Source organism: Taudactylus pleione, unplaced genomic scaffold, assembly GCF_031769625.1.
Source record: "Taudactylus pleione unplaced genomic scaffold, aTauple2 ptg000209l, whole genome shotgun sequence".
NCBI classification, from domain to species: Eukaryota; Metazoa; Chordata; class Amphibia; order Anura; family Myobatrachidae; genus Taudactylus; species Taudactylus pleione.
In genome coordinates, this window is record NW_028284611.1 from 3,129,710 (window position 1) to 3,146,673 (window position 16,964).

At 45.2% G+C, this 16,964-nt stretch overlaps 1 protein-coding gene across 1 annotated transcript in view; it reads right to left on the reverse strand.

Annotated features, from left to right (window-relative positions):
• Window positions 1–5,386: 5,386 nt before the first annotated feature.
• Window positions 5,387–16,964, reverse strand: part of LOC148517821 (guanylate-binding protein 3-like) — a 54,384-nt gene continuing 42,806 nt past the window's right edge. The window contains exon 12 of the mRNA XM_088478185.1: window positions 5,387–5,865. Within this exon, the coding sequence (XP_088334311.1) occupies window positions 5,582–5,865 (284 nt within the window). The 3' untranslated portion in view covers window positions 5,387–5,581. The remainder of the gene's footprint in view (window positions 5,866–16,964) is intronic.

A 16,964-nucleotide genomic window follows, 5' to 3' on the forward strand; every position in this document is an offset into this window, starting at 1 on the left:
ACTATCTCAACAGGAAGACCATGAAGATGAAATATGTGTTGAACGAATAGGTGAGCCAAGTCAGGAGCAGTAGGCAGTTTCTTTAGGGGTATGTAATGGACCATCTTTGAGAATCGGTCCACTACGACCCAGATAGTAATGAACCCTTGAGAGTTTGGCAGATCTGTGACGAAGTCCATGGAGAGATGCATCCATGGACAAGATGGAGTGGGTAGTGGCAACAATTCACCAGCTAGAGCCTGTCGAGAAGATTTATGCTCGGCACAAGAGGAGCATGAAGAAATTAATTCCAATACATCCGCTTTCATGAATGGCCACCAATAGTTTCTTTTTAAAAGCTCCAAGATCTTCTGGGTGCCTGAGTGCCCTGCGAAGTGAGAGGAATGTGCCCAAGTGAGGAGCTGCATCCTTAACACTGGGGCCACAAAAGATTTCCCAGTAGGAGGCTGGACCTGTAAGGTGGTGAACACTCTTGACTCCAAGACAGGGGTATTGTGTTGATTCTCTAATTTGTCGTCACAGAGGAGAGATCTAGATAGGGCATCTGCCTTTTGATTAAGTGACCCAGACTGGAAAGTCAGGGTGAACTGGAACCTGCCAAAAATATTGCCCATCGGGCCAGAAGAGGACTTACACATTGAAGATTCTTGAGAAAAAGGAGGTTTCTATGGTCAGTAAACACAGTGAAGGGAAACTTTGCTCCTTTCAGCTGGTATCTCCATTCTTTTAATACCAACTTCACTGCCAGGAGTTCTTGTTCGCCTATGGCGTAATTTCTTTCGGCAGGTGAGAATTTCTTGGAGAAAAACCCACAGGGATGAACTCGATTGTCCTCATAACACTGGGATAGGACTGCTCCCACAGCTTCTGATGACGCATCCACTTCCAATAAAATCTTGCTGTCGAAGGACTGGAGCAGAATAAAGGCTTGTTTTAGTAGCTGGAAAACAGACACTGCCTCAGGTGACCATAGGGCAGGATTGGCACCTTTACGGTTCAGGGCTGTAATGGGAGCCAGTAATTACGAGAATCCCTTGACGAAGTGTCTATAGTAGTTGGCAAACCCCAGCAATCTCTGGATGGCTTTCAAAGTCTGAGGTCGGGTCCAATCCAAAATCGCCTGTACCTTCTTGGGATCCATTTCCAGACTGGAACCAGAGATGACATAGCCAAGGAAAGACACACTGGGTACACTGAAGACACATTTCTCCAACTTGCAGTAAAGGTGGTTCTTTCTCAGACGAGTTAAAACTTCCTTCACATGTTCTTGATGTTTAACTACAGAAGACGAAAAAATTAGTATATCATCCAGGTAGACAACAATCAAGACGTACAACAGGTCCCAAAAAAATCTCATTAACAAGACTCTGAAAAACTGCAGGGGCGATGCATAATCCAAAGGGCATAACCAAGTATTTGAAATGTCAATCCCTGGTATTAAAGGCGGTCTTCTATTCATCGCCAGCACGAATACGGATGAGATTATAAGCCCCTTTTAGATCTAGCTTTCATCTCATGCATGTAGCATATATCTACTAAACCATTATTATCTGCTGCACATCCAGCATAGGCAGCCAGCCCTTCATCTCATGCATGTAGCTCATATCTATTAGAGCATCATTATCATCTCTACATCCAGCAGAGGCAGACAGCCCTTCATTTCATTCAAGTAGCTCATATCTACTATACCATCATTATCTCCTGCACATCCAGCATAGGCAACCAGCCCATCATCTCATGCATGTAGATCATATCTATTAGACCATCATTATCTTCTGCACATCCAGCATAGGCAGCCAGCCCTTCATCTCATGCATGTAGATCATATCTATTAGACCATCATTATCTTCTGCACATCCAGCATAGGCAGCCATCCCTTCATCTCATGCATGTAGATCATATCTATTAGACCATCATCATCTTCTGCACATCCAGCATAGGCAGCCATCCCTTTATCTAATGCATGTAGATCATATCTATTAGACCATCATTATCTTCTGCACATCCAGCATAGGCAGCCAGCCCTTCATCTCATGCATGTAGATCATATCTATTAGACCATCATTATCTCCTGCACATCCAGCAGAGACAGCCAGCTCATCATCTCATGCATGTAGCTCATAACTACTAAACCATCATTATCTCCTGCACATCCAGCAGAGGCAGCCAGCCCATCATCTCATGCATGTAGCTCATAGCTACAAAACCATCATTATCTCCTGCACATCCAGCATAGGCAGCCAGCCCTTCATCTCAAGCATGTAGCTCATATCTATTAAACCATCATTATCTCCTGCACATCCAGCATAGGCAGCCAGCCCTTCATCTCATGCATGTAGCTCATATCTATTAGTCCATCATTATCTCCTGTACATCCAGCATAGGCAGCCAGCCCTTCATCTCATGCATGTAGCTCATATCTATTAGACCATCATTATCTCCTGTACATCCAGCATAGGCAGCCATCCCTTCATCTCATGCATGTAGCTCATATCTACTAACCATCATTATCTCCTGCACATCCAGCATAGGCAGCCAGCCCTTCATCTCATGCATGTAGCTCATATCTATTAAACCATCATTATCTTCTGCACATCCAGCATAGGCAGCCAGCCCTTCATCTCATGCATGTAGCTCATATCTATTAAACCAGCATTATCTCCTGCACAATCAGCATAGGCAGCCAGCACTTCATCTCCTGCATGTAGCTCTTATCTTTTAGACCATCATTATCTCCTGTACATCCAGCATAGGCAGGCAGCTCATCATCTCATGCATGTAGCTCATATCTATTAAACCATCATTATCTCCTGCACATCCAGCATAGGCAGCAAGCCCATCATCTCATGCATGTATCTCATATCTATTAGACCATCATTATCTCCTGTACATCCAGCAGAGTCAGCCAGCCAGCCCTTTATATCATGCATGTAGCTCATATCTACTAAACCATCATTGTCTCCTGCACATCCAGCAGAGTCAGCCAGCCCTTCATCTCATGCATGTAGCTCATATCTATTAGACCATCATTATCTCCTGCACATCCAGCATAGGCTGCCATCCCTTCATCTAATGCATGTAGCTCATATCTATTAAACCATCATTATCTCCTGCACATCCAGCATAGGCAGCAAGCCCATCATCTCATGCATGTATCTCATATCTATCAGACCATCATTATCTCCTGTACATCCAGCAGAGTCAGCCAGCCAGCCCTTAATATCATGCATGTAGCTCATATCTACTAAACCATCATTGTCTCCTGCACATCCAGCAGAGTCAGCCAGCCCTTCATCTCATGCATGTAGCTCATATCTATTAGACCATCATTATCTCCTGCACATCCAGCAGAGGCAGCCAACCCTTCATCTCATGCGTGTAGCTTATATCTATTAGACCATCATTATCTCCTGCACATCCAGCAGAGGCAGCCAGCCCTTTATATCATGCATGTAGCTCATATCTATTAGACCATCATTATCTCCTGCACATCCAGCAGAGTCTGCCAGCCCTTCATCTCATGCATGTAGCTTATATCTATTAGACCATCATTATCTCCTGCACATCCAGCATACGCTGCCAGACCTTCATCTCATGCATGTAGCTCATATCTATTAGACCATAATTATCTCCTGCACATCCAGCATAGGCAGCCAGCCCTTCATCTCATGCATGTAGCTCATATCTATTAGACCATAATTATCTCCTGCACATCCAGCATAGGCAGCCAGCCCTTCATCTCATGCATGTAGCTCATATCTATTAGACCATAATTATCTCCTGCACATCCAGCATACGCTGCCAGACCTTCATCTCATACATGAAGCTCATATCTATTAAACCATTATTTTGGCTTATGGGAAGTTTGTCAGATATTAGGGATATTTTCTGTTTTCAATCACCTCATTTTTTTATATAAAGTATCAGACAGTTAATACAATAAAACTTGATGTTACTTATCTACACATACTCAGAAATATATTATTGGACTGTAGGCCTGATTGAGCAAGGAACGCAGTTGCTGATACGCACGCAATCAGTCGATTGTTGCGTTCAGTGTATGCATTGCAGTGCGCGTACCAGCCAATGCGATCCCAGAGGCTACGCAGACCCATCGCAGAGCGATTGACAGTAAGTACTGTTTGTAGGTGGTAACAGGGGGTGGCTGTGCGACCTCTGGCATACCAGTGCATTTCAATGGCATTGCAGGGGCGAGCATAAATTATCCAGTGCATGACCATATACAGGGTGAGGGAAGTTAGCAATTTCTGAGTAAGGGCTGGGCTTGTGTAAGTGTCCGATGTTACTCGATGTTACCAATTATTTAGCTATATTGCTAAGGTATACGGATGTGAGTAAGGGGAAGTGGGAGTCCTTATGTTAGGCTGCGATCGCAATGTGAGTGCAAACATTTACACATCACCGCTGATATTAGCAACTGCGTTGCATGCATATTAGCAGAATAGCGATCCGTACTGAATCAGGCCCTGTGAGTGACGTGCAGAGAGTGGAAAGAGGAAGATAAGTAGAGGATCATAACTACCACTTGCCGATTAAAATGAGCAATTGAACGATATCGACATCATTATCATTCAATCAGTTCTTAATCATTCATAAATTGTCCAGTAAAATGTTGTAAATGACCAGCGATGCATGCTCCCGCTGGTCGTTTTTTCAACATCGCTCATCGCCCGAACATGACGGTCAACCTGACGATATCATCAGATTGACCATGTTCGGGGATGAGGGAGGGTGCCTGCACTGAACGACATATCATTCAGTGTGGGCACTGCACGGTACAATGAACAACTGAACGATAACAATATCGTTATCGTGCATTTCTTCATTGTCGGCAAGAGGATACGCGGCATAAAGGTGTGTACACGGTACGATATCCATGAACAATATGAATGATAATAATATAGTTTAACGATATATCGTTCATATCATTAATTTTTTGCAGTGTACCACCAACGATGCGTGTTCCCGCATGAACGATAATATCTGATCATCCGTACATGCATGCCAACTTGCTCGAAATCTAGCAAGTTACTATAGGGACCCCTGATCATTGATCGCGAGTAATTATAGTCGTTGGGGCTTGATGGTGTGCTGGATGATCAATATCGATCATCCAGCACATCAGGTCGATCAGACAATGATATCGTTATCGATGTCTGATCTGACCGTGTGTATGCACCAATTTACTATTACTGGAATATTAATGATGCATAAGGGATGGATGAAGATTGATGATGAAGAAAATATCACATACAGTAGACAGAGAATAGAGAGAATTAAAAAAAAATAATGCTCAGCTAGGAAGGGAAAATAAACACCAACAATTCAAGATATTTTGGAATACTTGCTTTAATTGTACATCAGTTTTTTTTTTATTTTAATATCAAGTTATGGTAAGATTCAGACACGTGTTGATCAGAGTGTACAAACCCATTAATACTGTACTCTATAGACCACATCTCTGGACGCTGGTTGCTCCTGACATAATAATATGAGATTTCTACATTCAATAGAAATGTAAATATGAAATTATTCTGACTAGACGCTGACACCCTGACAGCTAGGAAGACTTCATTTCACTGGCCATATCCACAAGGAGATGCATCCAATCACGGCGCTGACTCTGAAAGTGGGCGGACGTCTGCAGGTGGAAATCCAAACAGTCCAGCACATCTTTGAGAAAGGTTAGGAGGGTGAGATGTTTGCGCCTCATGGCCAAGTGATCAGACAGGAGATAGTTTTCTGCACAGTAGATGTTTTCCATCCCCATCTGGGTAAACTTTTCCTTCAGAAAAGATGCAGGTCCACTCGTGCTCTTGGTGAGAATAATGAAGGGCAGAATCCCTGCGGAGTATAATACAAGATTGCAGTGATAATTTCATGATGGAGATAATTACTTGCAATATACAATGGCATGCACCGATACCCAGTGACCTGCTCAGCCACACACAAAGCAAACAGATGGGCCGCTACAGACATGGGAGCATCGAGAGGGGCTCTATGGACATGGGAGCATAGAGAGGGGCTGCTACAGACATGGAAGCATCAGGTGGGGCCACTACATACATGGGAGTACAGGGAGGGGCTGCTACAGACATGGGAGTATCAGGTGGGGCCACTACAGACATGGGAGTACAGGGAGGGACTGCTACAGACATGGGAGTATCAGTTGTGGCAACTACATACATGGGAGTACAGGGAGGGGCTGCTACAGACATGGGAGCATCAGGTGGGGCCACTACAGACATGGGAGTACAGGGAGGGGCTGCTACATACATGGGAGTACAGGGAGGGGCTGCTACAGACATGGGAGCATCAGGTGGGGCCACTACAGACATGGGAGTAGAGGGAGGGGCTGCTACGGTCATGGGAGCAATGGGAGGGGCCACTATAGACATGGGAGCATTGAGAGGGGCTGCTACAGACCTGTGAGCATAGGAAGGGGCCGCTATGGACAAGAGAACATCAGGTGGGGCAACTACGGACATGGGAGAATCAGGAGGGGCAGCGAAAGACATGGGAGCACAGGGAGGGGCTGCTTTGGACATGGGAGCACTGCGAGGGGCCGCTACGGACATGGAAACACTGGGAGGGGCTGCTATGGACATGGGGGCCTAGGGAGGGGCATCTATGGACATGGGAGCATAGGGAGGGGCGTGCTATGAATATGGGAGCATTGGGAGGGGCTGCTTTGGACATGAGGGCACAAGATAAAGGAGATATTGATTATAGAATCTATGCAGATATTAGATATTAACTTATCTTTCATACTGTATACAGATCTATAAAATGCTAACATCTGATTAGTTTGCCACCTTCTCATTGTGCTGTAGTTTCCATAAATGGAGCATTATTTTGTTAGATTATGAGTGTATAAGTAAGATTTAAATAAACCCAATATGAAGCAACTGAGGTCCTAATTCAGAGATGGGCGCTAATTCTGCCGCTGCTGTGAATTTATACACAGATGTCGCAGCCATCGGAAGTCGCCAACTGGCACCTTTACTAATCTGCGGCTTATGTGCGGAGATGTATCCATTGCACTCATCGGATGATAATTGACCATCTGAGTAGTCCTATGGTTGTGCAAAATGGCTGCCTGATTTGAGACACCATTAACATTTTTCTGCGTATGGAAAAGCATTTTGCTGTCTGCAATAAGCCCCAAAAGTGGTTGAGACACCACCTGCATTTAAGCCAACACTCCCAGATTACCTCCTCCAAATGCTCCCTGACTGTCAATCACACTGCGGGAAAATCCTCACTGTGACCCCCGACAGGAATAAAAGTTGATGCATGAGCAGTGTGACTGAGACGCTAGATCGCCGATAATCGCTCACTGTGCAACAATTGGCATTGCCTCCATCTCTGAATCAGGCGCTGAGTTGGAATATTGTCAGGAGATAGTGAGAAAATACGATGGAGAATGCTTCAGATGAATGAGCCCCAGATCACTCCACCCTTTTGGCCCCTAAAAACAACACATTAGACAGAAGCAGCGCTGTGAATGATAAGAATGGTGAGGTTGGAGAAGCAGATATTGTATACATGGAAATATATAAATAATTCCATGTAATCCGAAAAAACTCTGAATAGCAATTTTCATATTTACAGGAAAATAAAGTCCTGAATACAGTTATTAAAACTAAACCCCAAATTGTCTTGAAGAGCAATAATGCCAACCACATGATTATTCAGGCTCCAAATGTGATGATAAAGGAATGGACAGGAGAACCCAAGTCTGGTATTTCTGCTACAGGTGGAGTCTCCCATATCCAAAATGCTTGGGACATATTTTGGATATCAGATTTCTTTGTATTTTGGAATATGTGTATACATAATGAGATATACAGTATGGGGAATGGGATCCAAGTCTCAACACAGAATGCATTCATGTTTCTTATACACCTTATATTATACACACAGCCTGCAGGTGATTATATACACCTTATACACACAGCCTGCAGGTGATTATATACACCTTATACACACACAGCCTGCAGGTCATTATATACACCTTATACACACAGCCTGCAGGCCATTATATACACCGTATACACACACACAGCCTGCAGGTCATTATATACACCTTATACACACACAGCCTGCATCTCATTATATACACCTTATACACACAGCCTGCAGGTCATTATATACACCTTACACACACAGCCTGCAGGTCATTATATACACCTTATACATACAGCCTGAAGGTGATTATATACACCTTATACACAGCCTGCAGGTGATTATATACACCTTATACACAGCCTGCAGGTCATTATATACACCTTATACATACAGCCTGCAGGTCATTCTATACACCTTATACACACACACAGCCTGCAGGTCATTATATACACCTTATACACACACAGCCTGCAGGTCATTATATACACCTTATACACACACACACAGCCTGCAGCTCATTATATACACCTTATACACACAGCCTGCAGGTCATTATATACACCTTACACACACAGCCTGCAGGTCATTATATACACCTTATACATACAGCCTGCAGGTCATTATATACACCTTATACACACAGCCTGCAGGTGATTATATACACCTTATACACAGCCTGCAGGTCATTATATACACCTTATACATACAGCCTGCAGGTCATTCTATACACCTTATACACACAGCCTGCAGCTCATTCTATACACCTTATACATACAGCCTGCAGGTCATTATATACACCTTATCCACACAGCCTGCAGGCCATTGTATACACCTTATACACACACAGCCTGCAGCTCATTATATACACCTTATACACACACAGCCTGCAGGTCATTATATACACCTTATACACACACACTGCCTGCAGCTCATTCTATACACCTTATACACACACAGCCTGCAGCTCATTCTATACACCTTATACACACACAGCCTGCAGGTCATTATATACACACACACACCTTATACACACAGCCTGCAGGTCCTTCTATACACCTTATACACACAGCCTGCAGGTCATTATATACACCTTATACACACAGCCTGCAGGTCATTATATACACCTTATACACACAGCCAGCAGGTCATTATATACACCTTATACACACAGCCTGCAGGTCATTATATACAACTTATACACACAGCCTGCAGGTCATTGTATACACCTTATACACACACAGCCTGCAGGTCATTATATACACCTTATACACACAGCCTGCAGGCCATTGTATACACCTTATACACACACAGCCTGCAGCTCATTATATACACCTTATACACACACAGCCTGCAGGTCATTATATACACCTTACACACACACTGCCTGCAGCTCATTCTATACACCTTATACACACACAGCCTGCAGCTCATTCTATACACCTTATACACACACAGCCTGCAGGTCATTATATACACACACACACCTTATACACACAGCCTGCAGGTCCTTCTATACACCTTATACACACAGCCTGCAGGTCATTATATACACCTTATACACACAGCCTGCAGGTCATTATATACACCTTATACACACCGCCAGCAGGTCATTATATACACCTTATACACACAGCCTGCAGGTCATTATATACAACTTATACACACAGCCTGCAGGTCATTGTATACACCTTATACACACACAGCCTGCTGGTCATTATATACACCTTATACACACAGCCAGCAGGTCATTATATACACCTTATACTAGGGGTGAGCGGGTTCGGATTTCTGAAATCAGAACCCCCCCGAGCCCCCCCGATCCGAGGCTGATCTGAGTCAGGCTCGACTTTTCCCGCCTGACTCGGATCTGAAATCGAGGCAAAACGTCATCATCCCGCCTTCCGGGTCTCGCGGGTTTTGGAGCCTATATAAGGTACCCGCGTCGGCGCCATTTTCTCACTCGGCTGTGGACAGTGAAGAGGGAGGGTGGGAGTTAGGGCTGGCTGGGCTGTGTAGTGTAGTGTTGTAGTGTAGTGTAGTGTAGTGCAGTGTAGTGTTGTGCTGTGCTGTGCTGTGCTGCACTGTGCAGCTGTTGTCCATAGGGGCTGTGTCCACTACTTCAAAGTCCATAGGGGCTGGCTGGACTGTGTTGTGCAGTCAGTTGTCCAAAGGGGCTGTGTCCACTCCAAAGTCCTGTGCAGTGTCCCAGTCCTAAAGGCGTGCTGTAGTGTTGTCCAGGGGGTGCTCTGTCCGTCAGGGATACTCCCGCCAAGTGCTATTGTGAATTGTGTGCACTGTGGCTGCACGTGCATCAATGAAGGAGCAGCGCCAAGCGTGCGCCTGTGTCCCAAAAGTAAAAGACCGGCTGGCTTGTCCGTTAAAGGGTGCTGTAACCCCCAAAGGGCACTCCAAACAGAATAAAAAAAAACATTTTTTTGTGTTTGTGAATTGTGTGTGCAGTAGCCGCACGTGCATCAACAAAGTAGTGCCAAGCGTGCGCCTGTGTCCCATAAATAAAGGGCCGGCTGGATTGACCGTTAAAGGGTGCTGTAACCCCCAAAGGGCACTGCAAACAAAATAAAAACATTTTTTCTGTGTTTGTGAATTGCGTGCACTGTGGCTGCACGTGCATCAACGAAGGAGCAGCGCCAAGCATGCACCTGTGTCCCATAAGTAAAAGGCAGGCTGGCTTGTCCGTTAAAGGGTGCTGTAACCCCCAAATTACACTCCAAACAAAATAAAAATATTTTTTCTGTGTTTGTGAATTGTATACGCAGTAGCCGCACGTGCATCAACAAAGTAGTGCCAAGCGTGCGCCTGGGTCCCATAAATAAAGGGCCGGCTGGCTTGTCCGCTAAAGGGTGCTGTAACCCCCAAAGGGCACTCCAACCAAAATATATATTTTTTTTTTCTGTTTGTGAATTGTGTGCGCAGTAGCCGCACGTGCATCAACAAAGTAGTACCAAGCGTGCGCCTGTGTCCCATAAGTAAAAGGCCAGCTGGCTTGTCCATTAAAGGGTGCTGTGCCCCCAAAGGGCACTCCAAACAAAATAAAAATATATATTTTTTTGTGTTTGTGAATTGTGTGCGCAGTAGCCGCACGTACATCAACAAAGTAGTGCCAAGCGTGCGCCTGTGTCCCATAAATAAAGGGCAGGCTGGATTGACCGCAAAAGGGTGCTGTAACCCCCATAGGGCACTCCAAACAAAATAGAAAAAAAATGTCTGTGTTTCTGAATTGTGTGCACTGTGGCTGCATGTGCATCAACGAAGGAGCAGCGCCAAGCGTGCGCCTGTGTCCCATAAGTAAAAGGCCGGCTGGCTTGTCCGTTAAAGGGTGCTGTAACCCACAAAGGGCACTCCAAACAAAATAAAAAAATATGTTTTTTTGTGAATTGTGTGCGCAGTAGCCGCACGTGCATCAACAAAGCAGTGCCAAGCGTGCGCCTGTGTCCCATAAATAAAGGGCCAGCTGGATTGACCACTAAAGGGTGCTGTAACCCCCAAAGGGCACTCCAAACAAAATAAAAAAAAAAATTTTTTTGTGTTTGTGAATTGTGTGCGCAGTAGCCGCATGTGCATCAACAAAGTAGTGCCAAGTATGCGCCTGTGTCCCATAAATAAAGGGCCGGCTGGATTGACCGCTAAAGGGTGCTGTAACCCCCAAAGGGCACTAAAAACAAAATAAAAATTTTTTTTCTGTGTTTGTGAATTGTGTGCACTGTGGCTGCACCTGCATCAACGAAGGAGCAGCGCCAAGTGTGTGCCTGTGTTCCATAAGTAAAAGGCCAGCTGGCTTGTCTGTTAAAGGGTGCTGTAACCCACAAAGGGCACTCCAAACAAAATAAAAAAAAATATTTGTTTATGTTTGTGAATTGTGTGCGCAGTAGCCGCACGTGCATGAACAAAGCAGTGCCAAGTGTGCCCCTGTGTCCCATAAGTAAAGGGCGGCTGGATTGACCGCTAAAAGGTGCTGTAACCCCCAAAGGGCACTCCAAACAAAATAAAAAAATATATTTTTTTGTGTTTGAGAATTGTGTGCGCAGTAGCCGCACGTGCATCAACAAAGTAGTGCCAAGCGTGCGCCTGTGTCCCATAAGTAAAAGGCCGGCTGGCTTGTCCGTTAAAGGGTGCTGTAACCCCCAAAGGGCACTCCAAACAAAATAAAAATATATTTTTTTTGTGTATGTGAATTGTGTGTGCAGTAGCCGCTCGTGCATCAACAAAGTAGTGCCAAGCGTGCGCCTGTGTCCCATAAATAAAGGGCCGGCTGGATTGACCGCTAAAGGGTGCTGTAACCCCCAAAGGGCACTGCAAACAAAATAAAAACATTTTTTCTGTGTTTGTGAATTGCGTGCACTGTGGCTGCACGTGCATCTACGAAGGAGCAGCGCCAAGCATGCACCTGTGTCCCATAAGTAAAAGGCCGGCTGGCTTGTCCGTTAAAGGGTGCTGTAACCCCCAAATTACACTCCAAACAAAATAAAAATATTTTTTCTGTGTTTGTGAATTGTGTATGCAGTAGCTGCACGTGCATCAACAAAGTAGTGCCAAGCGTGCGCCTGGGTCCCATAAATAAAGGGCCGGCTAGCTTGTCCACTAAAGGGTGCTGTAACCTCCAAAGGGCACTCCAACCAAAATATTTTTTTTTTTTCTGTTTGTGAATTGTGTGCGCAGTAGCCGCACGTGTATCAACAAAGTAGTACCAAGCGTGCGCCTGTGTCCCATAAGTAAAAGGCCGGCTGGCTTGTCCGTTAAAGGGTGCTGTGCCCCCAATGGGCACTCCAAACAAAATAAAAATATATATTTTTTTGTGTTTGTGAATTGTGTGCGCAGTAGCCGCACGTGCATCAACAAAGTAGTGCCAAGCGTGCGCCTGTGTCCCATAAATAAAGGGCAGGCTGGATTGACCGCAAAAGGGTGCTGTAACCCCCAAAAGGCACTCCAAACAAAATAGAAAAAAAAATTCTGTGTTTCTGAATTGTGTGCACTGTGGCTGCACGTGCATCAACGAAGGAGCAGCGCCAAGCGTGCGCCTGTGTCCCAAAAGTAAAAGACCGGCTGGCTTGTCCGTTAAAGGGTGCTGTAACCCCCAAAGGGCACTCCAAACAGAATAAAAAAAAACATTTTTTTTGTGTTTGTGAATTGTGTGCGCAGTAGCCGCACGTGCATCAACAAAGTAGTGCCAAGCGTGCGCCTGTGTCCCATAAATAAAGGGCCGGCTGGATTGACCGCTAAAGGGTGCTGTAACCCCCAAAGGGCACTGCAAACAAAATAAAAACATTTTTTCTGTGTTTGTGAATTGCGTGCACTGTGGCTGCACGTGCATCAACGAAGGAGCAGCGCCAAGCATGCACCTGTGTCCCATAAGTAAAAGGCAGGCTGGCTTGTCCGTTAAAGGGTGCTGTAACCCCCAAATTACACTCCAAACAAAATAAAAATATTTTTTCTGTGTTTGTGAATTGTATACGCAGTAGCCGCACGTGCATCAACAAAGTAGTGCCAAGCGTGCGCCTGGGTCCCATAAATAAAGGGCCAGCTGGCTTGTCCGCTAAAGGGTGCTGTAACCCCCAAAGGGCACTCCAACCAAAATATATATTTTTTTTTTCTGTTTGTGAATTGTGTGCACAGTAGCCGCACGTGCATCAACAAAGTAGTACCAAGCGTGCGCCTGTGTCCCATAAGTAAAAGGCCAGCTGGCTTGTCCGTTAAAGGGTGCTGTGCCCCCAAAGGGCACTCCAAACAAAATAAAAATATATATTTTTTTGTGTTTGTGAATTGTGTGCGCAGTAGCCGCACGTACATCAACAAAGTAGTGCCAAGCGTGCGCCTGTGTCCCATAAATAAAGGGCAGGCTGGATTGACCGCAAAAGGGTGCTGTAACCCCCAAAGGGCACTCCAAACAAAATAGAAAAAAAATGTCTGTGTTTCTGAATTGTGTGCACTGTGGCTGCATGTGCATCAACGAAGGAGCAGCGCCAAGCGTGCGCCTGTGTCCCATAAGTAAAAGGCCGGCTGGCTTGTCCGTTAAAGGGTGCTGTAACCCACAAAGGGCACTCCAAACAAAATAAAAAAATATGTTTTTTTGTGAATTGTGTGCGCAGTAGCCGCACGTGCATCAACAAAGCAGTGCCAAGCGTGCGCCTGTGTCCCATAAATAAAGGGCCAGCTGGATTGACCACTAAAGGGTGCTGTAACCCCCAAAGGGCACTCCAAACAAAATAAAAAAAAACTTTTTTTTGTGTTTGTGAATTGTGTGCGCAGTAGCCGCATGTGCATCAACAAAGTAGTGCCAAGTATGCGCCTGTGTCCCATAAATAATGGGCCGGCTGGATTGACCGCTAAAGGGTGCTGTAACCCCCAAAGGGCACTAAAAACAAAATAAATTTTTTTTTTCTGTGTTTGTGAATTGTGTGCACTGTGGCTGCACCTGCATCAACGAAGGAGCAGCGCCAAGTGTGTGCCTGTGTTCCATAAGTAAAAGGCCAGCTGGCTTGTCTGTTAAAGGGTGCTGTAACCCACAAAGGGCACTCCAAACAAAATAAAAAAAAATATTTGTTTATGTTTGTGAATTGTGTGCGCAGTAGCCGCACGTGCATGAACAAAGCAGTGCCAAGTGTGCCCCTGTGTCCCATAAGTAAAGGGCGGCTGGATTGACCGCTAAAAGGTGCTGTAACCCCCAAAGGGCACTCCAAACAAAATAAAAAAATATATTTTTTTGTGTTTGAGAATTGTGTGCGCAGTAGCCGCACGTGCATCAACAAAGTAGTGCCAAGCGTGCGCCTGTGTCCCATAATAAAAGGCCAGCTGGCTTGTCCGTTAAAGGGTGCTGTAACCCCCAAAGGGCACTCCAAACAAAATAAAAATATATTTTTTTTGTGTATGTGAATTGTGTGTGCAGTAGCCGCTCGTGCATCAACAAAGTAGTGCCAAGCGTGCGCCTGTGTCCCATAAATAAAGGGCCGGCTGGATTGACCGCTAAAGGGTGCTGTAACCCCCAAAGGGCACTGCAAACAAAATAAAAACATTTTTTCTGTGTTTGTGAATTGCGTGCACTGTGGCTGCACGTGCATCTACGAAGGAGCAGCGCCAAGCATGCACCTGTGTCCCATAAGTAAAAGGCCGGCTGGCTTGTCCGTTAAAGGGTGCTGTAACCCCCAAATTACACTCCAAACAAAATAAAAATATTTTTTCTGTGTTTGTGAATTGTGTACGCAGTAGCTGCACGTGCATCAACAAAGTAGTGCCAAGCGTGCGCCTGGGTCCCATAAATTAAGGGCCGGCTAGCTTGTCCACTAAAGGGTGCTGTAACCTCTAAAGGGCACTCCAACCAAAATAATTTTTTTTTTTTCTGTTTGTGAATTGTGTGCGCAGTAGCCGCACGTGTATCAACAAAGTAGTACCAAGCGTGCGCCTGTGTCCCATAAGTAAAAGGCCGGCTGGCTTGTCCGTTAAAGGGTGCTGTGCCCTCAATGGGCACTCCAAACAAAATAAAAATATATTTTTTTTTGTGTTTGTGAATTGTGTGCGCAGTAGCCGCACGTGCATCAACAAAGTAGTGCCAAGCGTGCGCTTGTGTCCCATAAATAAAGGGCAGGCTGGATTGACCGCAAAAGGGTGCTGTAACCCCCAAAAGGCACTCCAAACAAAATAGAAAAAAAAATTCTGTGTTTCTGAATTGTGTGCACTGTGGCTGCACGTGCATCAACGAAGGAGCAGCGCCAAGCGTGCGCCTGTGTCCCATAAGTAAAAGTCCGGCTGGCTTATCCATTAAAGGGTGCTGTAACCCCCAAAGGGCACTCCAAACAAATTAAAAAAATATATTTTTTTGTGTTTGTGAATTGTGTACGCAGTAGCCGCACGTGCATCAACAAAGTAGTGCCAAGCATGCGCCTGTGTCATAAGTAAAGGGCCAGCTGGCTTGACCGTTAAAGGCTGCTGTAACCCCCAAAGTACACACCAAACAAAATCAAAAAATATTTTCTGTGTTTGTGAATTGTGTACGCAGTAGCCGCACGTGCATCAACAAAGTAGTGCCAAGCGTGCGCCTGTGTCATAAGTAAAGGGCCGGCTGGCTTGTCCATTAAAGGGTGCTGTAACCCCCAAAGTACACTCCAAACAAAATAAAAAAATATTTTCTTTGTTTGTGAATTGTGTGCACAGTAGCCGCATGTGCATCAACAAAGTAGTGCCAAGCGTGCGCCTGTGTCATAAGTAAAGGGCCGGCTGGCTTGTCCGTTAAAGGATGCTGTAACAACCAAAGTACACTCCAAAAAAAATAAACAATATATTTTCTGTGTTTGTGAATTGTGTGCACAGTAGCCGCACGTGCATCAACAAAGTAGTGCCAAGCGTGCGCCTGTGTCCCACAAATAAAGGGCCGGCTGGATTGACCGCTAAAAGTGCTGTAACCCCCAAAGGGCACTCCAACCAAAATAAAAATAATTTTTCTGTGTTTGTGAATTGAGTGCACTGTGGCTGCACGTGCACCAACGAAGGAGCAGTGCCAAGCGTGCGCCTGTGTCCCATAAGTAAAAGGCCGGCTGTCTTGTCCGTTAAAGGGTGCTGTAACCCCCAAAGTGCACTCCAAACAAAATAAAAATATATATTTTTTCGTGTTTGTGAATTGTGTGCGCAGTAGCCGCACGTGCATCAACAAAGTAATTCCAAGCGTGCGCCTGTGTCCCATAAATAAAGGGCCGGCTGGATTGACCACTAAAGGGTGCTGTAATCCCAAAAGGGCACTCCAAACAAAATAAAAAAATATATTTTTTTGTGTTTGTGAATTCTGTGCACAATAGCCGCACGTGCATCAACAAAGCAGTGCCATGCGTGCGCCTGTGTCCCATAAATAAAGGGCCAGCTGGATTGACCGTTATAGGGTGCTGTAACCCCCAAAGGGCACGCCAAACAAATTAAAAATATATATTTTTTGTGTTTGTGAATTGTGTGCGCAGTAGCCGCACGTGCATCAACAAAGTAGTGCCAAGCGTGCGCCTGTGTCCAATAAATAAAGGGCCAGCTGGAATTAC